This window comes from Phaenicophaeus curvirostris (genome assembly GCF_032191515.1).
Source record: "Phaenicophaeus curvirostris isolate KB17595 chromosome Z unlocalized genomic scaffold, BPBGC_Pcur_1.0 scaffold_52, whole genome shotgun sequence".
Taxonomy (NCBI): Eukaryota; Metazoa; Chordata; class Aves; order Cuculiformes; family Cuculidae; genus Phaenicophaeus; species Phaenicophaeus curvirostris.
The window spans coordinates 659,349-687,345 of NW_027206665.1; the positions used below are offsets into that span (position 1 = coordinate 659,349).

General features: G+C 45.5%; 1 protein-coding gene across 1 annotated transcript in view; it reads left to right on the forward strand.

Moving 5' to 3' along the window:
- Positions 1-27,997, forward strand: part of LOC138733858 (transcription factor RFX3-like) — a 217,481-nt gene that overhangs the window by 174,964 nt on the left and 14,520 nt on the right. The window contains exons 8-11 of the mRNA XM_069881364.1: positions 6,192-6,313; positions 7,651-7,763; positions 8,583-8,698; positions 9,192-9,346. Of these exons, the coding sequence (XP_069737465.1) occupies positions 6,192-6,313; positions 7,651-7,763; positions 8,583-8,698; positions 9,192-9,346 (506 nt within the window). The remainder of the gene's footprint in view (positions 1-6,191; positions 6,314-7,650; positions 7,764-8,582; positions 8,699-9,191; positions 9,347-27,997) is intronic.

The window sequence follows — 27,997 nt, forward strand, 5'->3', positions numbered from 1 at the left end:
AGAAGGAACAACTGTGACAGGGGATGAGAACAAGGCTGAGGTACTTAATGCCTTCTTTGCCTCAGTCTTTAATAGTAAGGGAAGTTGTTCCCTCTGTGTACAAACCCAGGAGTTAGAGGAGCAGAACGAGGCTCCCATGATTCAAGAGGAAGTGGTTAGTGACTTGCCTGCCCAGCTAGACACCCACAAGTCTATGGGTCCAGATGGGATCCACCCAAGAGTATTGAAGGAGCTGGCAGACGTGCTTGCCAAACCCCTTTCCATCATCTTGCAGTGGTCCTGGAAGACTGGGGAAGTTCCACTAGACTGGAGGCTGGCTGATGTTGTGCCATCTACAAGAAGGGTCGCAGGGAGGATCCAGGGAACTACAGGCCTGTCAGTCTGACCTCAGTGCCCGGGAAAGTCATGAAGCACATGCAAGAGAACCGGGTGATCAGGCCCACTCAGCATGAGTTCATGAAAGGCAGGTCTTGCCAAACTAACCTGATCTTCTTCTGTGACAAAGTGACTCGCCTACAGGATGAGGGAAAGGCTGTGGACAGCCTTTGACACAGTTTCTCACAGCATTCTGCTTCAGAAACTGTCAGCCTCTGGCCTGGACTGGCGCACACTCTCGTGGGTGGAAAACTGGTTGGATGGTCGGGTGGTGGTAAATGGTGTTAAATCCAGCTGGAGGCCAGTGACAAGTGGGGTTCCCCAGGGCTCAGTGCTGGGTCCAGCCCTGTTAAATGTCTTTATCAATGACCTGGATGAAGGCATTGAGCGCACCCTTAGCAAGTTTGCGGACGACACTAAGCTGGAAGGAAGTGTCGATCTGCTGGAGGGTCAGGAGGCTCTGCAAAGGGATCTGAACAGGCTGGACCGCTGGGCTGAGACCAATGGCATGAAGTTTGACAAGGCCAAATGCCGGGTCCTGCACTTGGGGCACAACAACCCTATGCAGTGCTACAGACTAGAAGTCTAGCTGGAAAGCTGCCTGGAGGAGAAGGACCCAGTTGTGTTGGCTGACAGCCGACTGAACATGAGCCAGCAGTGTGCCCAGGTGGCCAAGAAGGCCAATGGCATCTTGGCTTGTATCAGAAATGGTGTGGCCAGCAGCCCCAGGGAGGTTATTCTCCTTCTGTATTCGTAACTGGTGAGACCGCTTCTCAAATACTGTGTTCAGTTCAGGCCCCTCAACACAAGAAGGATGTTGAGGCTCTGGAGCGTGTCCAGAGAAGAGCAATGAAGCTGGTGAAAGGGTTGGAGAACAAGTCTTATGAGGAGTGGCTGAGAGAGCTGGGGTTGTTTAGCCTGGAGAAAAGGAGGCTGAGGGGAAACCTCATTGCTCTCTACAACCACCTGAAAGGAGGTTGTGGAGTGGAGGGAGCTGGCCTCTTCTCCCAAGTGACAGGGGACAGGACAAGAGGGAATGGCCTCAAGCTCCGCAAGGGGAGGTTCAGGCCTGACATCAGGAAATTTTTTTTTATGGAAAGGGTCATTGGGCACTGGAACAGGCTGCCCAGGGAGGTGGTTGAATCATCTTCCCTGGAGGTGTTTAAGGGACGGGTGGATGAGGTGCTGAGGGGCATGGTTTAGTGGTTGATAGGAATGGTTGGACTCGATGATCCTGTGGGTCTTTTCTAACCTTGTGATTCTGTGATTCTCCAGGCCTGGGATTTTACCCCAGGCCTTTACAGCTGAACTTCATGTAAAAGGCCTAGAGATTAACATGAGGATAGAAGTTTTTGTGTCCAGGTATTAATATTCTTAAAGCTATCATACTTTATGTTAATCAGGCCAAGACACCTTCTCTGGAAAAGTGTATTTCTTGTATATCCCGTGGCCTATGTTATTGCATAGTTAAGTATGTCTTGGATACTGGAATCTTGGATGCTTGTTTCTTATGGGAGCTTTCTCATAAACTAAAATCTAAGTAGTTACATAAGGCATTCCTACTATCTGCTTAATAAGATTAAAATGAGAACAAGTTCATATCTGACTCAACTGCTTCTTAAGAGGAGATTTTTCAGAGTGGAATTTGTTTTCATTTATAAAGTTTATACAAAGCTTTGTAATCTGCACTGTGCAATTGCAGACTTGAGTGACAGTTCACATGCATTGAATTCTGCCCCATGGTTTCTCTAGTTTTCTTCTGGCTACAAGGCTATTCTAGAAGGGCAAAGCTTCCAAGTTATTATCACTAAGAGCTGGGGCAAAATCAATTTTCAGTCGTGTTGGAGATGGCAGGCAGAATCTTCAGCCTGTTAGGCTGATGGTCTTAACAGCTGACCATCCAAAACAGGATTCCTAGTTGTGTCTTGGTCCTTTTTATCCTTTATAAAAACTTTTGTGACTTGACTGATGGAGAGTTTAGAATAGGATAGGATAGGATAGGATAGGATAGGATAATTTCATTTGGAAGGGACCTACAATGACCATCCAGTCCAACTGCTGACCAATTCAGGGCTGACCAAAAATTAAAACATTGTCCAAATGCCTCTGAAACACTTACAGGCATGGGGAATTGACCACCTCTATAGGAAGCCTGTCCCTGTGTTTGACTCCTCTTTCTGTAAAGAAATGCTTCCAAATATCAAGTCTGAACCTGCCCTGGTTTGGGTACTTAGTTTAAGTCTAAATAGCCTTCTCAAAACTGAGCTCATGAGAAGTTTGTTACATTTTAAAATTATTTAAATACCTTTGACTCCAAACCGATACATGGCCCTTCTTCTACCCGTTACTACTGTTCCATGTGGGAGGTAATGAAGCTGCAGTACGCAGCCCAAGGGCGATTAAAAGAGATTTTAGGGCCCTGGGATGGCTAGTGAGGGAATCTGGGGCCCAGGTAATTTTTTCCTCCCTCCTTCCAGTTACAGGTGGTGACACTGTAAGGATCAGATGGGTCCAGACTGCTGGTGTCACCGCAATAATTTTGGGGTTTTTGAAAACGGGATGGCCTACACAGCACCAGGTTTACAGGTATCAGATGGGAACCAGCTTTCTCAAAGGGGGAGAGTATTTGCAAAGAAGCTTTCAGGGCTCATTGATAGGGCTTTAAACCAGATGTGAACGGGGCGGCGGGATAATATCAGGCTTGCCTATGACAAGTGGTGGGAGGACACACAATTGTTGGAGGGATGGGAGGCAGCTTGCAAGCTCTCATCCTACTAGGGGACTTCAACCACCCTGACATATGCTGGAAAAGTAGCACGGCAAGCTGTAGTCAATACAGGAGACTCCTGGAGTGCATTGAAGATAATTTCTTAGTCCAGCTGATAGAGACCCCCACCTGAGGGGATGCAATACTGGACCTGATGGTAACTAATACAAGTGAGCTCATCAGTGGCATCAAGTTTGGAGGCAGCCTCGGCTGCAGTGATCAGGCCCTGGTGGAGTTCAAGGTCCTGAGGGATATGAGGCAAGTGAGGAGTATAGTCAGGACCCTAAATTTCAGGAACGCAGACTTCCAGCTCTTCAAGGAATTACTCAGTAGTCCCCCCCGGCACACGGTCATCCGGGAAAAGGAAGAGAGCAGCATGGCTTAGTCGAGACCTGCTGGTTAAACTCAAAAAGAAGAGAGAGCTGCACACTCACTGCAAGCAGGGAAAGGGAAGCTGGGAAGAGTATAGGGACGCTGCCTGGCTGTGTAGGGATGAGGTCAGGAAGGCCAAGGTGCAGCTGGAGCTGAACTTGGCAAGGGAAGTGAAGACTAACAGGAAGGGCTTCTACAGGTACGTCATTCAGAGAAGGAAGGTTAAAGAGAACGCGCCCCCACTGATGGATGAAAATGGTGATTTCATCTCATAGAATCATATAGAATCATAGAATAACCAGGTTGGAAGAGACCCACTGGACCATCGAGTCCAACCATTCCTATCAAACACTAAACCATGCCCCTCAGCAACTCGTCCACTCGTGCCTTAAACACCTCCAGGGAAGGGGACTCAACCAACTCCCTGGGCAGCCTGTTCCAGTGCCCAATGCCACTTTCTGTGAAAAATTTTTTCCTAACGTCCAGCCTAAACCTCCCCTGGTGGAGCTTGAGGCCATTCCCTCTTGTCCTGTCCCCTGTCACTTGGGAGAAGAGGCCATCACCCTCCTCTCCACAACCTCCTTTCAGGTAGTTGTAGAGAGCAATGAGGAGAAGGCTGAAGTACTCAACAACTTTTTTGCCTCAGTCTTCACTGATAACCACTCTCCTCACCCCTCCTGGGTCAATGGATAGCAAGATGGTGACCAGGGGGGTAAAGCCCCTCCCACAGTAGAAGAGGATCAGGTTCATGACCACCTGAGGAACCTGAACATATATAAGTCTATGGGACCTGATGAGCTGCATCCCAGAGTCCTGAGGGAATTGGCAGATGTAGTTGCCAAGCCACTCTCCATGATATTTGAAAAGTCATGGCAATCAGGAGAAGTCCTGTGTGACTGGAAGAAGGGCACCATTGTTCCCAAATCTAAAAGGGGTCGAAAAGATGACCCTGGGAACTACCAACCTGTCAGCCTCACCTCGGTGCCTGGGAAGATCATGGAACAGATCCTCCTAGAAGACATGCTAAAGCACGTGGAGCACAGGGAGGTGATTAGAAGCAGCCACCATGGCTTCACCAGGGGCAAGTCCTGTATGACCAACTCAGTGGCTTTTTATGATGGGGTAACCACAGCAGTGGACACAGGAAAACCAATGGATGTGATCTATCTGGACTTCTGTAAAGCCTTTGACATGGTCCCCCACAACATCCTTCTCCCTGAACTGGAGAGGTATGGATTTGATGGGTAGACCATTCAGTGGATAAGAAACTGGTTGGATGGTCATGTTCAGAGAGTAGTGGTCAATGGCTCGAAATCCAGAAGGAGATCCGTGACAAGTGGTGTCCCTCAGGGGTCCATACTGGGACCAGTGCTGTTTAATATCTTCAACAATGATATTGACAGTGAGATCGAGTCCACCCTCAGCAGGTTTGCAGATGACACCAAGCTGAGTGGTGCAGTTGCCACAGTGGAAGGACAGGATGTCATCCAGAGGCACCTTGACAGGCTGGAGAATTCGGCCTGTGAGAATCACTTGCGGTTCAACAAGGCCAAGTGCAAGGTCCTACACCTGGGTCAGAGCAATCCACAGTTTCAATACAGGATGGGGGATGATGTGTTTGAGAGCTGCCCTGTGGAGAAGGACTTGGGGGCGCTAGTTGATGAGAAGCTCAACATGAACCGGCAATGTATGCTCACAGCTCAGAAGGCCAACCGTATCCTGGGCTGCATCAAAAGAAGTGTGGCCAGCAGGTGGAGGGAGGGGATTCTGCCCCTCCATTCCTCTCTTGTGAGACCTCATCTGGAGTATTGTGTCCATTTCTGGAATCCCCAACATAAGAAGGATACGGAACTGTTGTAAGGGGTCCAGGGGAGGGCTACAAAGATGATCAGAAGAATGGAGCACCTCCCATATGAGGACAGGCTGAGAGAGTTGGGTTTGTTCAGTCTGGAGAAGAGAAGGCTCCGAGGAGACCTTATAGCTGCCTTCCTTCCAGTACCTGAAGGGGGCCTGCAAGAAAGCTGGGGAGGAACTTTTTACTAAGGCATGATAGAATGAGGGGGAATGGATATAAATACGAGAGCGGCAGTTTTAGACATTAGGAAGAAATTCTTCACAATGAGGGTAGTGAGACACTGGAACAGGTTGCCAAGGGGAGTTGTGGATGCCCTGTCCCTGGAGGTGTTCAAGGCCAGGTTGGATGGAGCCTTGGGTAGACTGATCTAGTGGGAGTTGTCCCTGCCCATTGCAGGGGGGTTTGAACTGGATGAACTTTAAGGTCCCTTCCAACTCAAACTCTTCTATGATTCTATGATTCTTAAGGTGATTAAACATTATATTTTGTGGTACTCGATTTTTGGGAAAGCAAGTCCTTTAGAAAAGGAAAGAACATTTACTCTTTAATGTAAATGAGCTTTAGGTATTAGTGGTACAATTTTTAAACTAAATTTGTAATGAAATTGGTAGTTGCACTCTTATATCAGCCTTTTGAATTTTATAATGCATTGCCAAGGTTCTACCTTTTACAATTTTTTCTACCTTTTACAATTATCCTGAAGTTGCTTTTTTCTTGTGTGTGAAATAGCAAAGCTGTATATTGAGACTGAGAAATCCGACAGACCAAACTGACATTGCACTAACAAAATAAAGATAGATTTTTTATTTGATAATTTTGCAGGTACAAGCCTGTGCAGAAAGTGGATGGAGTTGCAGATGGTTTCACAGGAAGTGGTCAACAGTCAGTCACATCTGCTGAACAAACTATAATTGCCCAAAGTCAACATCACCAACAGTTCTTAGGTATGAAAAGATATGTTATACTGTTGTATAAACAAAATAAAACCCACTATCACCATGAACATTGTCATACAAGTACAATAACTATTTTAGTTTTGTTGCCCTGTTTAAAACTCTCATTGATAACAGAACAAAAAGATATTCATAGAATCAATATGTTGTATATCGTACGACTTTTGCAATATTTAATATGCATCATACAGATATAAAAGAAAAAATGCACAAAATCTACTTGCAAGGTAGATTTAGAATATATTGCAGTGCAATTGTGATGAGGCATTTTATATAAAAATGTATACAGAAAATCTTGCCCTAAAAACTCAATTATTTCCAATGGCTTCCCAAGTTTTTGAATATGCACATAAATTGGGATTTTTTTTTGGCACTGCAGTTGTGTTGACCATTGACAAGAAGGTGTATTGAGTTTCTGCTGCAACATTATAAATGGAAAGAGGCAAAGAGTTAAAACCAGAAATCAAAGGTTCATGTTTAAAAATGTGTATTTTGTGTATTCATTGATGTAGCTAAGCATATTGATTTCTCAGTTGTGGAAGCAAATGGAAAAACACTTATTAAATTCATTTTTTCGATAATTGTACTCTTACTTTTGTGTTAATATATTGGGATTTTGAAGCATCACATTATTTGGCCTAACCTTGAGGGGTATGGTTTAATGACTGATGGGAATGGTTGGACTCGATGATCCAGTGGGTCCTTTCCAACCTAGTGATTCTATGATTCTACTGAAATTATTGGGAACCTTGTTCGTGTGTTTTTGAACTTTCCCTTCCACTGCCCCATCGGTTGACAGTGCATTTACCCCCCCATACTGATGTATCTCTTGGAAATATTTATGAGAAATAGTAAAAGCACATGTTGGCTACAGTTGAAAGTCTTGTAAATTTCAAATAAATATATGCTGCTGAGTGTACTAAACCTTAACATGCAGGACAATGTAAGAACTATTCAGTTGATCAAACCAAAACCTATTAAATTATATTAATCTCTTATGGACTGACATGAATATTTGGCTTCATCCTGTCATATTCTGAAAATGTGTCTTAGTTTTTTTTATATACAGATACAATATATATGTGAAATCATTTTTATGTGCTGTCTGTCAAGAATAATTTAACATCACCTTTTGCTTTAAAAAATAGCTAGCTGTTTTCACAATTTTATTTCTACTTTAAAATATATTAAATATAAAAGACGCTCCTTTTGGGGCATTATGACCTTCTAGACTTTATTTCTTTACATCATCCTTAAATATTTTCTAATCGAACTGTAGTTGGCACCATTCACAATAGCTTTCCTCTGTTATGTTATCATGGAAACAGATGCATCTCGAGTGCTTCCAGAGTTTGGAGAAGTTGAAATATCTTCTCTACCAGATGGTACTACCCTTGAGGACATAAAATCACTGCAAAGTCTTTATAGAGAGCACTGTGAGGTAAGAGAAAAGAGGCATTTCACACAAATCATAATTCTTTGAAAATTAATTTCTTCTATTGAGAATCAGTATAACAGGATGACTGACACAAAACACATTACAGGCAACCTACTTGTATCTGATGTGCTCCCAAAATATTTTGCTTATTTCATCAGAAAGGACATTTGCAAACAGACTACTCTGGAATTTCTCTCTTTACAGGGAAAGAAAATGACATGTAATAGAATACCGATCCTTGAATGTAATCATGTGTAGATTTTGAAAATTTTAAGTAAATCGTACTTTAGATAATATGTATATAGAGTTATGCTTTTGTTTATAGGAGTTGAAATAAGATTAAATTGTTATCGCTAATGTCTATTTAAAAAAAACTCATTTTTTTCTTCCAGTTTTAAAGAAGCAGGCTGTTTAAGAACTTTAAGTCCACATTTCATACTGAATAACACGTTTTAAAATTATTGTTGAAGGCGCTTTAAAACCTGTAGTAAGTAAAAAAATTCAGGAAACAGTAGGCTTACTTTGTGTTTTTAATAATGTTAAAAGTTCTGTTTAGGTGAATTCACCTGATATGTATGCTTAGGCTCTTTTCTGGGGAAGCTTCCTTGTAGTCACACTTGGCCTGATATGAGTCTCTGTTCACACTAGTATGGACAACTGTAAAACTTGTTCCTAAGAAGGGTATTGTATGCTTAATTATAAACACGTATTTTACTATTTTTTCTGCAAAATTATGAGGGGGGAGCTATACCCCTGGGGTATAGTTGGGGTAGGGGAGGGATGAGATGGAGGACTACCTGCACTTGTTTTATATTTTATCAGGCAATAGTGGATGTTGTTGTGAATCTTCAGTTTAGCCTGATAGAAAAGTTGTGGCAAACTTTCTGGCGCTATTCTCCTTCTGCTCCAGCTGACGACACAGCTATTATTGAACTGAGGTCAGTAAATGTCTCTTTTTGCTTACTGTTCACCATCATAATATAACAGCAGGAATCAAATCAAAGGAAGTCTTAGTTTTACATAGAGGCTAAGAACCATTTCTGATATCAGCAGTTTTTCAGGTTAAAATTGTGTTGCCTGCTTTTTGACATATAGGCTGTTGGTATATGTCAAATTGCAGTCCTGAAATTATTGTATACATCTTCTATTTTTAACTTTGTTTGGATGACTAGAGTCAAAGTATCTTTCCACAATATACTGTCCAGTTAATTTAAATGACAAGGACTATTTCTATCAAACCTTTGCATAATTTAGGGGTTGGAGCAGAACTTTAGAGGTTTTTTTCCCTAGTTCCATAGGAAGCAGTTAAAGAATTTTAATTTGATGTAACAGAGACATTTATAAAGGTTTTATTAAATTGTCAATTTCAAAGTCCATTGTACTTTATCTGTATGTAAATGCACTTTCATTTGTTGCATTTATTTACAACAGCACTCTGAGTGAAATAGAAAGTCGACTTCCAAAAGGAAAACTGATTATTCTGTGCAAAAATGAGTCTATTCTGAAATGGATGGGTAATTGTGACCATGTGATGTACCAGGCTTTGGTGGAGATTCTCATTCCTGATGTCCTTAGACCTATTCCAAGTAAGTTAAACACAGATATCTCATAAGACTGTTTTGTTTTGGATTGAGTAATGTGGTGATTTTTTTGTGCCTTACGTGAAACATTTGGGAATGATTTGGAAGGATGTAAATGTAGTGTGCATCATCTTTCCTTAATTCTGTTGATTAGGAAGGTGTATTGGAGTTGAGGTAATCATTGTATTCAAAGAAAAGGAGAGTGGATATTTCACTGCATTTAGGAAAGTCTCTAGAAGCTTTGTCACTTCAAATTATAAGTTTTTATTAATTTTAAGATAAAAATGGGTTCTTTTACATACTGGATCTAATCTACCTGACACCTATGAATGCACTATGGCCCTGAGCCTGAGTCCATTAATGTCAGACAGTCTTTCCTCTGACTTCAGTTGGGTTTAATTTAAGTTTTATATATAAAAGTGCTAGTTGATGAAAAAGAAAAATGTATATACTATGTCATTTCATTTTTATGATAATTAAACATTTATGTATTATCAGTAGCTGCTAACACCTTATAAGTTTTGATAACTATTAAAACAATATAACCTTGTCAAACACTTTAATTCTTGTTTATTAATCCAGTCTACTATACTTTCTATTCTATTTCCAGTATGAAAAACTCATCAATCGTTTCTAGTATTATGGCCAACTGACCATTATCAGGAATAGAGCTTTCTTTTCAAAGTTGATTTTATACAATACATAATTGTTTGAGCGTGGCAGGTTTTTATGGCTCCTTTTGGTAGTTAATGATTATAAATTGGTTTCTGGGAATTTGAAATGCCTTCCTAAAACCTACTGCATCTTTTGTATGTCGTGTTAAATAATAAAAAGAAAAGTAATACTACAAACTAATAGGGAAATGCCACAAAGAAATTAGGATGTGTTCCTCCAAAATTCTCATAAGGTTGATAGACCCCCACTAAAGTGGGGCTTCTAAGAAAGATGATGACAGACTTTTAAAAAGGGCCTGTAGTGATAGAACAAGACACACTTCCCACACCTCTGGAGTGGATGGACCTCAAGGCATTAACTTTTATTCATGTTTCCAGATTTCATGACGCATTTCATAAAATAGATTAGATGTCAAATTATCCTTTATCTGAGGGTGATATGCAGGAAAGATGAAATCTTAGAACTTAATAACTCTTTAAAAATTTTTCTCCACATAAAATCTTAACTAATCAAAACTTCGCTAATTTGTTTAATGGTATAACTTTCGAAAATCAAAACAGTATAATTACAACCCTGGGCTTGAGAAGAGCAGATTCTGGTCTGTACAGGGTCTTGTTTGGCAGGATCCCATGGGAAACTGTCCTGTAGGGAAAAGGGTCCCAGGAGAGCTAGCTGATCTTTGAGGACAGCCTCCTCAGAAAGCAAGATGGTCCAGTCCAATGAGTAGAAAGGCAAGCACAGAATGAGTAGAACGGCAAGCAGAGAATTATAGAATCATAGAACAGTCTAGGTTGGAAGGGACCTCAAAAGATCACCTAGTCCAACCTTTTCCGGTAAAGGGAGTATAGATAAGATTATCTAGCATCCTGTCCAATCACATCTTGAAAAAAATCCAGTGGTGCACTGCTGACTCATATTCAGCTTATTATCCACCAGGACCCTCAGGTCCCTTTCAGTGACACTACTCCCCAGCCACAGAGTTCCTAGTCTATACTGGGCTCTTTGTTTATGTCGCCACAAGTTGCACACCTTTCAAATTTCAAAGTGGCAGTTTCACTTCCCACACCTCTGGAGTGGATGGACCTCAAGGCAGGGACTGGGGGACCAAAATCTATTCCACTACAAGAGAAGATCAGGTTCAATACCACCTGAGGAACCTGGACATACATAAGTCTATGGGACGTGACAAGATACATCCCAGGGTCCTGAGGGAATTGGCTGATGCAGTTGCCAAGTCATAGCAGTCAGGAGAAGTCCTTGGTGACTGGAAGAAGGGAAACATTGCATCCATTTTTAAAAAGGGTAAAAAGGCAGAGCCTGGGAACTACTGGCCGGTCAGCCTCACCTCTGTGCCTGGGAAGATCATGGAGCAGATCCTCCTGGAAGATATGTTGAAGCATATGGAAGACAGGGAGGTGTTTAGAGACAGCCAACATGGCTTCACAAAGGGCAAGTCTTCCCTGACTAATCTAGTGGCCTTCTGTGATATAGTGACTGCATCAGTGGACAAGGGAAGAGCTACGGATATGATCTACCTGGACGTCTGTAAGGCCTTTGACACAGTACCCCACAACATTGTTCTCTCTAAAGTGGAGAGCTATGGATTTGATGGGTGGACTGTTCAGTGGATGAGGAATTGGTTGAATGATCACATTCAGAGAGTAGTGGTCAATGGCTCAATGTCCAGATGGAGATTGGTGACAAGTGGTGTCCGTACTGGGACCAATATTTTTTAATATCTTCATCAACGACACAGGCAGTGGGATTGAGTGCACCCCCAACAAATTTGCAGATTACACCAAGCCAAGTGCTGCAGTTAACATGCCTGAGGGATGGGATGTCATCCAGAGAGACCTGGACAGGCTTGAAAAGTGGGTCCATGGGAACCTCACGAAGTACAACAAGGCTAAGGGCAAGGTTCTACACATGGGTTGGGGCAACCACTGGTATCAATACAGGCTGGGGGATGAAGGGATTGAGAGCAGCCCTGGGGAGAAGGACTTGGGGATACTGGTGGATGAAAAACGACATGAGCCGGCAATGCATGCTTGCAGCCCAGAAGGCCAACCATATCCTGGGTTGCATCAGAAGAAGCATTGTCAGCAGGGCAAGGGAGGTGATTCTCACCCTCTACTCTGCTCTGGTGAGACCCCACCTGGAGTACTGCATCCAGCTCTGGGGTTCCCAGCACAAGAAAGACATGGACAAAAATGATCAGAGGGATGCAAGACCTCTCCTATGAGGAAAGATTGAGAGAGTTGAGGCTGTTCAGCCTGTTTAAGGGAAGGCTTCGGGGACACCTTATTGAGGCCTTACAGTAATTTAAGGGGGCTTCTAAGAAAGATGATGACAGACTTTTAAAAAGGGACTGTAGTGATAGAACAAGAGGTAATGGTTTTAAACTAAAAGAGGGTAGATTAAGACTAGGTATAAGAAGAAATTTTTTACAATGCAGATGGTAAAATACTAGAACAGGTCAGGTCTGGAAGTATGTTTGGTAGGAACGGTTGGACTCGGTGATCCGGTGGGTCTCTTCCAACCTGGTTATTCTGTGATTCTGTGTGATTCTGTGATATTCAAGGTCAGGTTGGATGGGGCTCTGAGCAACCTCATCTAGTTGAAGATGTCCCTGATCACTGCAGGGGGGCTTGACTAGATGACTTTTAAGGGTCCCTTCCAACCCAAGCCATTCTATTGATTCTGTGTTACTGTCCTTGCTATCCCTCTCTTCAAGTCTGTCCAGGTCTCTCTGTAAGATGGCTCTCCATTCTGACATGTTCACCTCACCACTCAGTTTGGGGTCATCATCAAACTTTTTGAGAGTGTTGTCAATCCTATTGTTCAGATCATTTATGATTTAGGGCAGCCTGTTAGCCAATTTCCTACCCATCTCGCAGACCACCCACCCAGTCTGTATCTTGCCAGTTTGTCCAGAAGAACGCTGTGGGAAACAGTGTTGAATACTTTGCTGAAGTCCAGGTAAACAACATCCACCGCTATTCCCACTTTGACAGGAAGTGTTACTTTGTTGTAGAAGGTGATCAGGTTAGTCTGGCATGATTTGCCTTTAGTAAATCTCTGTTGGCTTTTCCCAGTCACCTGCTTCATTAGGTTTGTGATAGTTTCCAGGAGGACTTGTTCCATTACTTTCCCAGAGGCTGAAACAAGACTAATGGGCCAATAGTTTCCTGAGTCCTCTTTTCATAGAATCATAGAATCATAGAATCACCAGGTTGGAGAAGACCCATCGGATCATCGAGTCCAACCATTCCTATCAAATACTAAATGATGTCCCTCAGCGCCTCGTCCACCCGTGCCTTAAACACCTCCAGGGAAGGTGAATCAACCAACTCCCTGGGCAGCCTGTTCCAGTGCCCAATGACCCTTTCCTAATGTCCAGCCTAAACCTCCCCTGGGGGAGCTTGAGGCCATTCCCTATCGTCCTGTTGATAGTCCCCCACTAAAGTGCCTCAATAGCAATGCATGCAGCATGGGTAACAAGCAGGAGGGGCTAGAAGCCACTGCAGCTAGAAAGCTATGATCTAATTGCTGTTACTGAAATGAGGCAAGGCTGCAATCGATATCTATAAACTGTTCAGAAAGCACAGGCAAGGAAGGGAGGGGGTGTCCGCCCTCTATGTAAGATGGACTGACTGCACACATCTGTCTTTGAAAAACAGCGATGAACAGGTTGAGAGCTTATGGGTAAAAATAAGGGAAAAGCCAACAAAGGAAACCTCGTGGCTGGTGTTTACTACAGGTCACCCGATCAAGGGGAGGATGTCGATGAAGCATTCTTACTCCAACTACAGGAAACATCACGCTCGCAGGCTCTGATCCTCCCGGGGGACTTCACCCTGACACCGGCAATCTCTCTTTCCACATCTCTTCAAGCCCCTGAACCTCAAGGCAGGGACTAGGGGAAAGAAGTTCCTCCCATCATAGGCGAAGATCAGGTTCGAGACCACCTGAGGAACCTGAGAATACACAAGTCTACGGGACCCAATGAGATGCGTCCCAGGGTCCTGAGGGAATTGGCTGATGTAGTTGCCAAGTCACTCTCCATGATGTTGGAGAAGTCATGGCAGTCAGATGAAGTCCCCGGTGACTGGGAAAAGGGAAACATTGAACCCATTTTTAAAAATGGTAAAAAGGAGGACCCTGGGGAGTACCAAACAGTCAGTTTCACCTCCATGCCCAGTAAGATCATGGAGCAGATCCTCCTGGAAGATATGTTGAGGCATACGGATGACAGGGAGGTGACTAGAGACAGCCAACATGGCTTCACCAAGGACAGATTGTGCCTGACTAATCTGGTGCCCTTCTATGATGGAGTGACCACACTGGTGGACAAGGGAAGAGCTACGGTTGTCATCTACTGGGACTTCTGTAAGGCCTTTGACACGGTCCCCCACAATATTCTTACGTCTAAATTGGAGAGAGATGGGTTTAACGGACAGGATGTTAGATGGATAAGGAGTTGGCTGTATGGCCACGTCCAAAGAGTTATGATCAACGGCTCAATGTCCCAAGTGGAAACCAATGATGAGCGGTGTCCCTCAGGGGTCCATACTGGGACCAGTACTGTTTAATATCTTCATCAACGACACAGACAGCGGGACTGAGTGCACCCTCATCAAGTTTGCAGATGACACCAGGCCAAGTGATGCAGTTGATTTGCTAGAGGGAAGGGATGCCATCCAGAGGGTCCTTGAGAGGCTTGAGGAGTGGGCTCACGTGGATTTCATGAAGTTCAACAAGGCCAAGTGCCGAGTCCTGCACCTGATGATATTGTCGGTATTAGCGAGACTTGGTGGAATGAGTTCCACAATTGGAGTGCTGGGATAGAGGGCTACAGGCTGATCAGGAGGAATAGGCAGGGTAGATGAGGTGGAAGAGTTGCACTATGTGTAAGGAAGAGGTTTGATTGTACAGTCCTTACGGTTAGTGGTGATGTGGTTGAGAACCTCTGAGTGAGCATTACGGGGAAAGAAAACAAAGGAGATGATGTAGTGGGTGTCTACTGCCGATCGCCCAGCCAGGATGATAACATCGATGAGTTATTCTATAGGCAATTAGGAGAAATCTCTGAATCGGTAGCCCTTGTACTTATGGGAGACTTCGACTTCCCAGCCACCAACTGGGAATACCATACTGCTGAGATGAGCAAGTCTGGGAAATTCCTGAAGTTTGCGGGAGATGATAACTTCTTGTCACAAGTACTCTGAGAGCCAAATAGGAAAGTTGCCCTCCTGGACTTGTCGTTTGTGAACAGAGAAGGACTCGTGGGAGATGTGATGGTAGGTGACTGCCTTGGCCACAGGGATCACAAAATGGTTGAGATTAAAATCTTCACTGTAATGAGGAAAAAGGACAACAAAGTTGCTACCTTGGATTTCAAGAGAACAAACTTTAAGCTGTTCAGAGAGCTATTTAGCAGTGTCCTCTGGGAATCTGCCTTTGAGGGCTTAGGAGTCCATGAGTGCTGGTCAGTCTCTAAGAACCACCTGTTAGAAGCACAGGATCAGGCAGTTCCAGTGTGTTGTAATTCAAGCAAGTGGGACGGAAGACCAACTTTGTTGAACAGGGGACTCCTCAAGGAGCTCAAGAGGAAAAAGAAACCGCATGATCCCTGGAAGCAAAGTCAGGCTTCGCAGGAAGACTGCAGAGCTGTGGCTCGTATAGACAGGGGGAAGACACAAAAGGTCAAAGCTGAACTAGAGTTGAAACCAGCCAGGGTTGTGTCAGACAACAAGAAAGGCTTTTTAACATAGCATAATAGCAAGAGGAGGTCTAAGGAAAACATTGGACCGATACTTGTTGAAAATGGTCACCTGAGTAATAGGGATGAAGAAAAGGCAGAGGCATTCAATGCTTTTTTTCCCTCAGCATTTAATAATACTGATAGACCTTGGGCTGCCTGGTCCTCTGAGTCGGAGGAACAGTGACTTTCCGTTTGTGGACACTGCTGTGTGCGCTGTAAGGGACCAGCTGTATCAGCTGAATGTTCACAAGTCCATGGGGCCTGATGGGATTCATCCCAGAGTACTGAAGGAGCTAGCGAATGTTACGGCAGGACCCCTCTCGATCATCTGCCAAAGATCTTGGGAGTCTGGGGAGGTCCCCACTGACTGGAAGCTAGCCAATGGTATTCCAATCCACAAGGGCATGAGGGAAGACCTAGGAAACTAAGTTCAACAAGGCCAAGTGCAAGGTCCTACACCTGGGTCGGGGCAATCCCCATTTTCAGTACATGATGGGGAGTTACGTGATTGAGAGCTGCCCTGCAGAGTAGGACTTGGGGATGCTGGTTGATGAGAAGCTCAACATGAACCGGCAATGTACGCTCACAGCCCAGAAGGCCAAGCGTATATTGGGCTGCATCAAAAGAAGCGTGGCCAGCAGGTGGAGGGAGGGGATTCTGCCCCTCCATTCCTCTCTTGTGAGACCTCATCTGGAGTATTGTGTCCAGTTCTGGAATCCTCAACATAAGAAGGATATGGAACTGTTGTAAGGGGTCCAGGGGAGGGCTACAAAGATGATCAGAAGAATGGAGCACCTCCCATATGAGGACAGGCTGAGAGAGTTGGGCTTGTTCAGCCTGGAGAAGAGAAGGCTCCAAGGAGACCTTGTAGCAACCTTCCAGTACCTGAAGGGGGCCTGCAAGAAAGCTGGGGAGGGACTGTTTACAAAGGCATGTACTGACAGGACGAGGGGGAATGGCTTTAAATTGGAGAGGGGTAGATTTAGGCTAGACATTAGGAAGAAATTCTTCACCATGAGGGTGGTGAGGCACTGGAACAGTTTGCCCAGGGAAGTTGTGGATGTCCTCTCCCTGGAAGTGTTCAAGGCCAGGTTGGATGGGGCCTTGAGCAGCCTGATCTAGTGAAAGGCATCCCTGCTCGTGGCAGGGAAGTTGGGCCTTTAAAGGTCCCTTCCAACCAAAACCATATGATGATTCTATGATGATGATCCAGAGAGCTATGGCCCCTCCAACTGCTGATGCTAGGACCCTCACTCACTCCCGTAGCTGACATTAGAGGCCCCAGGGTGCCTACACCCCACAGTCTGACTCCAGTAGCCAGGCACCAAATTTCACTCACACACATACAGGTCTCACTCACAGCTGACACCTGTTATTTGCAGCACACATACACAGGGGACAGAGAGTGAGATTAAGCAGAGCGATAGTTAAGAAGCTATTTTTAAAGAAAATAGAAGAAAATTGGACAGACTGCAGGGCTCAGCCAGACAAGCATACTGACCGGCCCCATTTTACCCATGACTGGCCCATTGTATGCCCCTCTTTGTTTCTACCTGCTTCTCCTTCCCCCTGCAAGTCCCTTCATCCATTTGTACAGTTCTTTCAATTCCCACATCCCTCTCAGTTTGGTGTCTGGGTGTCCCCTTGTTTAACATCTTATCAGTTGCAAAGCTGAGGTTGAACTTCCTGGAAGTGGTGCCTGTAGTTTAAATTCCTTCCTAAAACATTTATTGCATGCTATGTATGTTGTGTTAAAAATTAAAAAGAAATGTCCTATTTACAGTCCAGTATAATCCTCACAAATACTAAGTTTTATATCCTTTCTGTGGACCAAATGATAATCACTTTATAAAGTTGAATTAATATTTTAAGACATAGGGCCTCAGCTATCCTTGTAGCTAGCAAAGCTATTTTTGATACTACAAATGACACCTTCTTTCCGCCATGGTGACTTCAACTATAATCACAGAACCATAGAACAGTTGAGTAGTTGAGGTTGGAAGGGTTCTCTGGAGACTGTCTAGTCCAAATCCCCTCCCGACCCCTGCTCAAAGCAGGATCAACCAGAGCAAGTTGCTCAGGACGTTGTCCAGTCAGGTTTTTAATACCTCCGAGGATGGAGACTCCACAACCTCTCTGGGCAACCTGGTCCAGTGTTTGACCACCCTCACAGCAAAAAAAGACTTTACTTAAGTTTAAATGGTACTTCCTATGTCTCAATCTGTGCCCATTCCCTCTTGTCTTGTCACTGGGCACGGCTGAGAAGAGTTTGGCTCCATCTTCAATACACCCTCCCATCAGGTATTTAGACACATAGATAAGATCCCCCCCGCGCCTTCTCTTCCAGGCTAAACAATCCCAGCTCTCTCAGCATCTCCTCCTATGGGAGATGCTCCAATCCCTTCATCACTGCAGTGGCTCTTTGCTGAACTTGCTACAGTATCTCCATGTCTTTCTTGTACTGGAGAGCCCAGAACTGGACACAGTACTCCAGGTGCAGCCTCACGAGTGCTGGGCAGAAGGAAAGGATCACCTCCCCCGACCTCCTGTCAACACTGTTCCTAATGCAGCTCACAATACCATCGGCCTCCTTTACAGCAAGGACATATTATTGGCTCACATTCACCTTGGTTTTACACCAGGACTCCCATGTCCTTCTCTGCAAATCGGCTTTCCAGCCAGTCAGCCCCTAGCCTGTACTAGTGCCTCATGTTATTCCGCCCCAGGGGCAGGACTTAACATTTCCCTTTGTCGGACTGCATGAGGTTCCTGTCTGCCCATTTCTCCAGACTGTCATAGAATCATAGAATCACCAGGTTGGAAAAGACCCACCGGATCATCGAGTCCAACCATTCTGATCAATCACTAAACCACGCCCCTTAGCACTTTGTCCACCCGTGCCTTAAACACCTCCAGGGAAGGTGACTCAACCACCTCCCTGGGCAGCCTGTTCCAGTGCCCAATCACCCTTTCTGTAAAAATTTTTTTCCCAATGTTCAGCCTGAACCTCCCCTGGCAGAGCTTGAGGCCGTTCCCTCTTGTCCTGTCCCCTGTCACTTGGGAGAAGAGGCCAGCACCCTCCTCTCCACAACTTCCTTTTAGGTAGTGTTAGAGAGCAATAAGGTCTCCCCTCAGCCTCCTCTTCTCCTGGCTAAACAACCCCCGTTCCCTCAGCCGTTCCTCATAAAGCCTGTTCTCCAGCCCCCTCACCAGCTTTGTCGCTCTTCTCTGGACTCGCTCCAGAGCCTCAACATCCTTCTTGTGGTGAGGGGCCCAGAACTCAACACAGGATTCAAGGAGCAGTCTCACCAGTGCCGAGTACAGAGGGAGAATAACCTCCCTGGGCCTGCTGGTCACACCGTTTCTGATACAAGCCAAGATGCCATTGGCCTTCTTGGCCACCTGGGCACACTGCTGGCTCATGTTCAGTCGGCTGTCAGTCAACACCCCCAGGTCTTTCTCCTCCAGGCAGCTTTCTAGACAGACTTCTCCTAGTCTGTAGCACTGCATAGGGTTGTTGTGCCCCAAGTGCAGGACCCGGCATTTGGCCTTGATAAACCTCATGCCATTGGACTCTGCCCAGCGGTCCAGACTGTTCAGATCCCTTTGCAGAGCCTCCCTACCCTCCAGCAGATTGACACTTCCACCCAGCTTAGTATCGTCTGCAAACTTGCTAAGGGTGCACTCAATGCCTTCGTCCAGGTCATTGATAAAGACATTGAACAGGGCTGGACCCAGCACTGAGCCCTGGGGAACCCCACTTGTCACTGGCCTCCAGCTGGAGTTAACTCCATTTACCACCACTCTCTGGGCCCGGCCATCCAACCAGTTTTCCACCCAGGAGAGTGTGCGCCTGTCCAGGCCAGAGGCTGACAGTTTCCTAAGCAGAATGCAGTGAGAAACTGTGTCAAAGGCTTTACTGAAGTCCAAGAAGACCACATCCACAGCCTTTCCCTCATCCTGTAGGCGAGTCACTTCTTTGTCATAGAAGGCGATCAGATTTGTTTGGCAAGACCTGCCTTTTATGAAGCCGTGTTGACTGGGCCTGATCACCTGTCGAGGCCCCTCTGAATGGCACAATAGCCATCTGGTCTATCAACCGTTCCTCCCAATTCTGTATCATCTGCAAACTTGCCGAGGGTACACTCTGTTACATAGTCCAGGTCATTAATGAAGTTGTTAAACAGTATTGGCCTGAGGATCAACCCGGAGGGACACCAGTAAGAGGCCAGCCTCCAGGTAGATTTTCTGCTTCTGATTACAGTTGTCTGGGCCTGGCGATTCAGTCAGTTTTCAGTCCACCTCACTGTCCACTTATCTAAACTGTACTTTGTCAGCTTGTCTACGATGATGTTATGGGAGTTAGCGTCGAAAGCCTTGCTAAAGTCAAGATAAACAGCATCCGCTGCTCTCCCCTCATCCACCAAGCTAGTTAACTCATTGTAGAAGGCAATACTTGTCAGGCATGATCTCCCATAAATCCATGGTGACTCCTTCTTTGGAAATGGCTTCCAGGATTATTTTCTCCATCATCTTCCCTGGAATAGAGGTGAGGCTGACCAGCCTGTAGTTCCCCAGATCCTCCTTCTTGCCCTTCTTGAAGACTGGAGTGTCATTTGCTTTCTTCCAGTCCTCAGGAACCTCCCCCAATCGGCACGATTGTTCAAAGGTAATTGAGAGTGGTCTCACAATGACGTCAGCCAGCTCCCTCAGCACTCATGGGTGCATCCCATCAGGACCCATGGACTTGTGTATCTCCAATTTGTTTAAATATTTCCCTGACTCGGTCCTCCGCTATTCTTCCTTGCTGCAGTCAGGTTCTTCCTTCCTTGCAGAATCTCAGAGGCCTGGGATTCCTGAAGGCAATCCTTACCAGTAAAGACTCAGGCACAGGCGGCTTTCAGTACCTCAGCCTTTCCCATGTCCTTCGTCATCAGGCTTCCTGCCCCATTCAGCAGCAGGTCCACATTTTCTCTGGTCTTCATTTTGCTACTGGTGTACCTGTAGAAACCCTTAATGCTGCCCTTTACATCCCAGGTGGGCTTTAGCTCTCCTAACCTCATCTTTGCACGCTTGGACAGTGTCGCTACATTCCTCCTGGGTCACTTGCCCCTTCTTTTCCAGATCCTGTATACTTTCTTTTCATATTTGAGTTTAGTTGGGAGCTCCTTGCTCATCCACGCAGACACGTCACCTCTGCTTGATTTCCTGCTCATCGCGATGGACCACTCCTGAATTTGGAGGAGGTGATCCTTGAATATAAAACAGGTCTCCTAGATCCCCTCTGCTCTCCAGGAATGTCTCCCATGGGATTCTTCCAAGCAGGTTCCTGCATAGGCCAAAGTCTGCTCTCCTGAAGTTTGGAGTTGTGATCCTGCCATTTGCCTCATTTGCTCCTCTCAGGACTCTCAACTCCACCATCTCATGGTTAATGCAGCCCAGGCTGCCCCCCAACCTTCACACCACCAACCAGTTTGCAAGAATTGTAAGAAAAGCTTCCTTGTCTGTAAGAATTGCATCCAGCGGAGTGTCTCCCCTTCAGCCCCGTTTTGCTGATTACAAGCTCTCTCTTTTCCATAACACCCTGCACCCTTTGCTTGCCAACCCATTCCACCACTCCCTCACTTGATTATGGGACGTCATCTCCCTCCCCTGTCATTTCTAGTTTCAAGTTCTCCTCACCAGGTCAGCCAATCTGTTGGTAAAGATGCTTTTGCCCTACTTGGTCAGGTGGATCTCATCTCTCTCGTTGGCAACACAGATCCTGTACCACTGCACACTTTCTGCAGGCAAGGAAACTGCCTCCCTCTGCCCCAGCCTCAGTGAGAGACCCCAGGCACTCACTGTACTCCAAGAGCTGCATCCTCCTTCAGGAGTTCAGTCTGGATTGAGGCCTCTGACATTATAGAGATAGTTGCTCCGATGGCTGGAGGTAGTGCCCTGTGACACGTTAACTCAGGACATGGATGCTGTTCTCTGCAAAGTTTCTGGCCCCCTTCTGAGTACAGTGCTGCATCTGTTGGCTGCCTCTGTTAGCTATGCCGTAAGAAGCAACTCAGGAAAATATTTGCAAGTACTGCTTTGTAGAAATACCCCATCATAGGCAGGTTTCTTTTATTCTGGATAACTGGAAAGGTGCCAACAGCAGTTGGCCAATAAAAAAAAGGGAAACCGTGTTTAATTTAGTAAGGATGCAAACTGATACTAATAAATATTACCATAAAATAAAATAACACTGAGGAAAAACATTTTGAAAAACAAGCTCTAAGTAAAATTTGGTCAGTTGAAATCTTTGTAGTGCCCACAAAAAGAATGAAAACTACTGTGTAAGAAAAAGCCAAATTTCTTTGTTTAAAAAGAAGTCAAACACTCTGGCAATAGATCCTTTCCCCTAAGGATGGCCTTTTTGTCTCTTCACAAGTGACAGGATGGACAGTAACAAACTCCTTAGGGAGTTCCTATTCCAGGCAGAGAAGTTGTTTAACACATTTTTCACATTGTATTTCTCAATTTCATTAATGACAAGTACCAGAAAGACTACAAATCTTGTTATTTGTGAGATTTGTGTAGGAAAGAGATTTCAGATGTCGTTTTTCAGAAGACCCTTTTTTCTTCAAACCAGGATGACACTGAGCTGCTTCTGCACGCACTTATTTTCTAAAACAGATCATCCTGTAATACAGTGGGGTGAAAAAGAACTTATGTTAGGTGTTTTACATAGCATTTGTCGAGAAAAAAAAATGTTTTCCTTAAATATCACTGACACGTTGTTTACGTTATTCCTTATACTTTGACTTTTTCTTATTCTGCAGGTAATAAATTAACATGAGGGAACGCTTAGTTAATCAGTAAGTGCATACAAAAAATGTTTATGTAGAAGCATAAGTGAGTTAGATAACTGACAGTGCAAAAGAGCGCTTGTTCTTTACCTGGTAACCTCAAGAAAAAAAAATCAAAAAATAAAAGACAAAAAAAGCCTGTTCCATAGAACTAATACAGAAGTTTTATAAATCCAAAATAAATTACAGATGAGTATCCACATTTGAGGGGCAGTTACATAAGCTACTTATCACTACAAATTTGAAATAAAGGAAGCCTTGAAAAATAAAATATTTCTTTCTTTTTAAGCAAATTGGCTAACTTTGCTAGCAGTTGTTCTTAATTACAGGATTCATCGATTACTCAACTTGAAAAGGGGCATTTCTCTCATTAGGTGACTAATAATTAACCATTAACACTTACTACTCTACCAAATATGGTGTTTTGCCTCACAAACAAAATCCAGTTTCTTCTAAACATGTAGAGGGAAAAAAAATACTTAAAGATAATACAGAATCATAGAATAGAATCATAGAATCACTAGTTTATAAAGGACCCACTGGATCATCGAGTCCAACCATTCCCATCAATCACTAAACCATGCCCCTCAGTGTTGAGGAGTTCTTAGATCAAAATGGGCACGGATATTTAGACGTGCACAACCCAGCTTCTGCACCTGAATAAAGTTAGCCTTGTAAAAGAATTAGTCACTGTAGAGGACACGTTGCCTTTAAGGTTTCTCTCTGTATTATAAGAAAGTTGTTCTGCCTTGTACTCCTCTCACTTCTCACGGGAAGTTTTCCTCAGTAGTCCTTGACTTGTTATTTTGTAGACCAGAGTGCTCACATAGCCGTTTCTCATGGGAAAGCATAATACTGTAGGTAAACAATGATTGTTTACTGCTAAAAGAGAACTGACAAATCAGCTTGTAACACCATGGCTCGCCCCTGCTGAAGAGGGGTATAAATGTAGTGTAAAATCTCAATAAAACGGCTTCACTTGATCATATTGGTCGTGTGATGTCCCTATCCTCTGCACCTCAGCACCTCATCCACCCGTCTTTTAAACACCTCCAGGGAAGGTGACTCAACCACCTTCCTGGGCAGCCTATTCCAGTGCCCAATGACCCTTCCCATAAATTTTTTTTTCCTGATGTCAAGCCTGAACCTCCCCTGGCAGAGCTTGAGGCCATTCCCTCTTGACATGTCCCCTGTCACTTGGGAAACTTGCTAAGGGTGCACTCAATGCCTTCATCCAGGTCATTGATAAAGACATTGAACAGGGCTGGACCCAGCACTGAGTCCTGAGGAACCAAACTTGTAACTGGCCTCCAGCTGGAGTTAACTCCATTTCCCACCACTCTCTGGGCCCGGCCATCCAACCAGTTTTCCACCCAGGAGAGGGTGCGCCTGTCCAGGCCAGAGGCTGACAGTTTCCTAAGCAGAATGCAGTGAGAAACTGTGTCAAAGGCTTTACTGAAGTCCAAGAAGACCACATCCACAGCCTTTCCCTCATCCTGTAGGCGAGTCACTTTGTCATAGAAGGCGATCCGATTAGTTTGGCAAGACCTGCCTTTCTTGAACCCATGTTGACTGGGTCTGATCACCCGGTTCTCTTGCATGTGCTTCATGATAGCACTCAAGATCACCTCTTCCATGACTTTCCCTGGCACTGAGGTCAGACTGACAGGCCTGTAGTTGCCTGGATCCTCCCTGCGACCCTTCTTGTAGATGGGCACAATATCAGCCAGCCTCCAGTCCAGTGGAACTTCCCCAGTCAGCCAGGACTGCTGGAAGATGATGGAAAGGGGTTTGGCAAGTACATCTGCCAGCTCCTTCAATACTCTTGGGTTGATCCCATCTGGACCCGTAGACTTGTGGGTGTCTAGTCGGGCTAACAAGTCTCTAACCACCTCCTCTTGGATCCTGGGAGCCTCATTTTGCTCCTCTAACTCCTGGGTTTGTACACAGAGGGAACAACTTCCCTTACTATTAAAGACTGAGGCAAAGAAGGCTTTAAGTACCTCAGCCTTGTCCTCATCCCCTGTCACTGTTGTACCTTCTGCATCCAATAGGGACTGAACATTCTCCCTAGTCCTCCTTTTATTGTTAATGTATTTATAGAAAGTTTTTTTATTATTTTTCACAGACTTGGCCAATCTGATTTCTAGTTGGGTCTTAGCCCTCCTGATTTTTTCCCTGCACGATCTCACTTCCTCCCCATAGTCCTGTCCCTTCCTCCAAACCTCATAGACATTCGTCTTCTTTTTGATGCCTCTCAAGGTCTCCCTACTCCACCAAGATGGTTTTTTTCCCCTGATGGCTCCTTTTCCGGAATGGGGGGACGGCTTTCTCCTGAGCTGCTAGGATTTCCTTTTTGAAGAGCGCCCAGCCCTCGTGGGCTCCCTTGCCCTTAAGGACTGTTTCCCATGGGACTTTGCCAACCAGCCTTCTGAACAGTCCAAAGTCTGCCCTCCGGAAGTTTAATGTCACGGTTCTGCTTATCCCCTTCTTCACCTCACCAGCACCCTCCTCTCCACAACCTCCTTTCAGGTAGTTGTAGAGAGCAATAAAGTCTCCCCTCAGCCTCCTCTTCTCCAGGCTAAACAACCCCAGCTCCCTCAGCCGCACCTCGTAAGACTTGTTCTCCAGCCCCTTCACCAGCTTCGTTGCTCTTCTCTGGACACGCTCCAGAGCCTCAACATCCTGCCTGTGGTGAGGGGCCCAGAAGTGAACACAGGATTTGAGGTGCAGTCTCAACAGTGTCGAGTAGAAGGGGAGAATAACCTCCCTGGACCTGCTGGCCACGCCGTTTCTGATACAAGTCAAGATGCCATTGGCCTTCTTGGCCACCTGGGCACACTGCTGGCTCATGTTCAGTCGGCTGTCAACCAACACCCCCAGGTCCTTCTCCTCCAGGCAGCTTTCCAGCCAGACTTCTCCTAGTCTGTAGCACTGCACAGGGTTGTTGTGCCACAAGTGCAGGACCCGGCATTTGGCCTTGTTAAACCTCATCCCATTGGTCTCAGTCTAGTGGTCCAGCCTGTTCAGATCCCTTTGCAGAGCCTCCCTACCCTCCAGCAGATCGACACTTCCACCCAGCTTAGTGTCATCCGCAAACCAAGCTCCTGTTTAAAGCATGGTCGCTCAATGTTGTGTTCAGACCAGTTTGCTCAGGGCTTTACCCAGTCGAGTCTTGAAAACATCTAAGGACAGGAACTACACAAACCTCTCCAGGCAATCAATTGCACTGCTTAACTGTCTTCCTGGGTTGCTTTGCCGTTGTTTTGTTGACCCTCTAGCAGATATTGGGACTGTTCAAGTCTCTTACGAGAACCAGAGCCTGTGAACATGAGACTTATTCCATTTGGCTGAAGAAGACCTGTATTGTCTTTACGCGAGGTCTAGTTGGAGGCCAGTAAATAGCAGTGTACCCCAGAGCTCAGTACTGGGTCCAATACTGTTCAACGTCTTCATTAGTGATCTAAATAATGGGGCAGAGCAAGTTGGCTGATGACACAAAACTGGGAAGAGCGGCTGATACATCACAGGGTTGTGCTGCTGTCCAGAGGGACCTCGACAAGATGGAGAAACAGGCTCACAGGAACCTCATGTACTTTAACAAGGAGGAGTACCAAGTCCTGCCCCGAGGGAGGAACAAGTCTGTGTACCTGTACATGCCAGGGAAGCAGCCAGCTGGAAAGCAGCTTTGCAGAAAAGGACCTGTGGGTCCTGGTAGACACCAAGCTGAACATGAGCCAGCAGTGTGCCCTTGCCACAAAGAGGGCTAATGGTATCCTTGGGCTGCATCAGGCAAAGTATTGCCTGTAGGTCCAGGTAGGTGATCCTTCCTCTTTATTCAGCACCAGTTGAGTACTGTGTACCTGGAGTCCTGTGTCCAGTTCTGGGCTCCCAGCTGGGACTGTTTAGCCTAGACAAGAGAAGGCTTGGGGCAAGAAGAATCTTATCAGCATATATAAATACATGAAGAGAAGGTATATAGAAGGTGGAGCCAGGCTCTTTTCAGTGGTGCCCAGCGACAGGACGAGAGACAACGGGCACAAATGGAAACACCAGAGGTTCCATCTGAACATAAGGAAGCACTTTTTTACTGTGACAGTGACTGAGCACTGGAGCAGGTTACCCAGAGAGATTGTGGAGTCTCCCTCCTTGGAGATATTCAAAAGCCATCTGGACGCGGTCCTGGGCAACCGTCTCTAGGTGGCCCTCCTTGAGCAGGGACTTGGACAAGATGACCTCCAGAGGTCCCTTTCAACCACAACCATTCTGTGATTCTGTAAAAAATGAAAACCTCGCTGCCAACACCAGCCACGCACCCTATTGTTGACCTGCAGGATCCATCCCCTCATCCTCAAGCTCTTTCCCCTCACCAGTAAGATCAAGAAGAATATCTCCAAGGCCCCTATGTCCTTGACCATTGCCCCCACAGTCATATCACCACACCTGATGCTTTCCAGATAGGTCTCCCTTGGCAGTATCATTGGTGCCCACATGGAAGAGCGGCAGAGATTAATAGCTTGAGAGCCAGAGAAGCCTTAGCAGGTTTTCAACAGTGTCCCACATCCAAGACCCCAGCAAGCAAACCTCCCTAAACAATTGGTCAGTTCAGCACATGGGAGTCTCCATCCCCCTCAGCAATGAGTCCTCACTACTGCATGACTTGGGTTCCACCAGCATGGATGGTTTTATTGACAGATCTCCCAGCTCCTCATCTGCTATGAATACGGTGCTTCTATTTTGTAGTTGCAAATCTTCAGGTGGAAAAGGAGCCTTCCTCCCAGTGCCAGAAGTCACAAGCTTCCACCCTCCACCATCATGGGAGTCTCCACTTCACAACCCAATAAGCGCAAACTGCTCCTGCTCCTCCTTCAGTACAGCTGGGGGTTCAGGCTCTTGAAGCTACAGGATTTCAGAGGAGAACCAGTTGATCTCTTTCTCATCATCTCTGATGCTGTGCAGTCTGCTGACCTCTTCCCATAGCTCCTTTACTTGGCAATGCAGATCTTCAACAAGCAACACCACCTATAGACGATAAGAATATCTTCTGCTGCCCCAGCATCAGGAAAACCCCAAGCAGATCAAACAGCCTGAGACCTACAGAACTGCATCCTTCTTCTGGACCTCTACATAGGCCAAGGCCTCTGACATTCCAGGGACAGTTGCTCTAACAGCTGCTGAAGACCATACAGACACTGTCCTAAGTAATTACTAGAGACAGACAGACACGTGCACGCATGTGTGCACGCATGCACACACTCACCCATACACACTCCCCATTACAAACTGCTGAGACTATTCATTGTGCTCTAGGCTGGCAGTTATATAGGCCACTCGGTAGTATTTGCTGAAAGGATGCTTGACTGCCTAATCAGGAGTCAG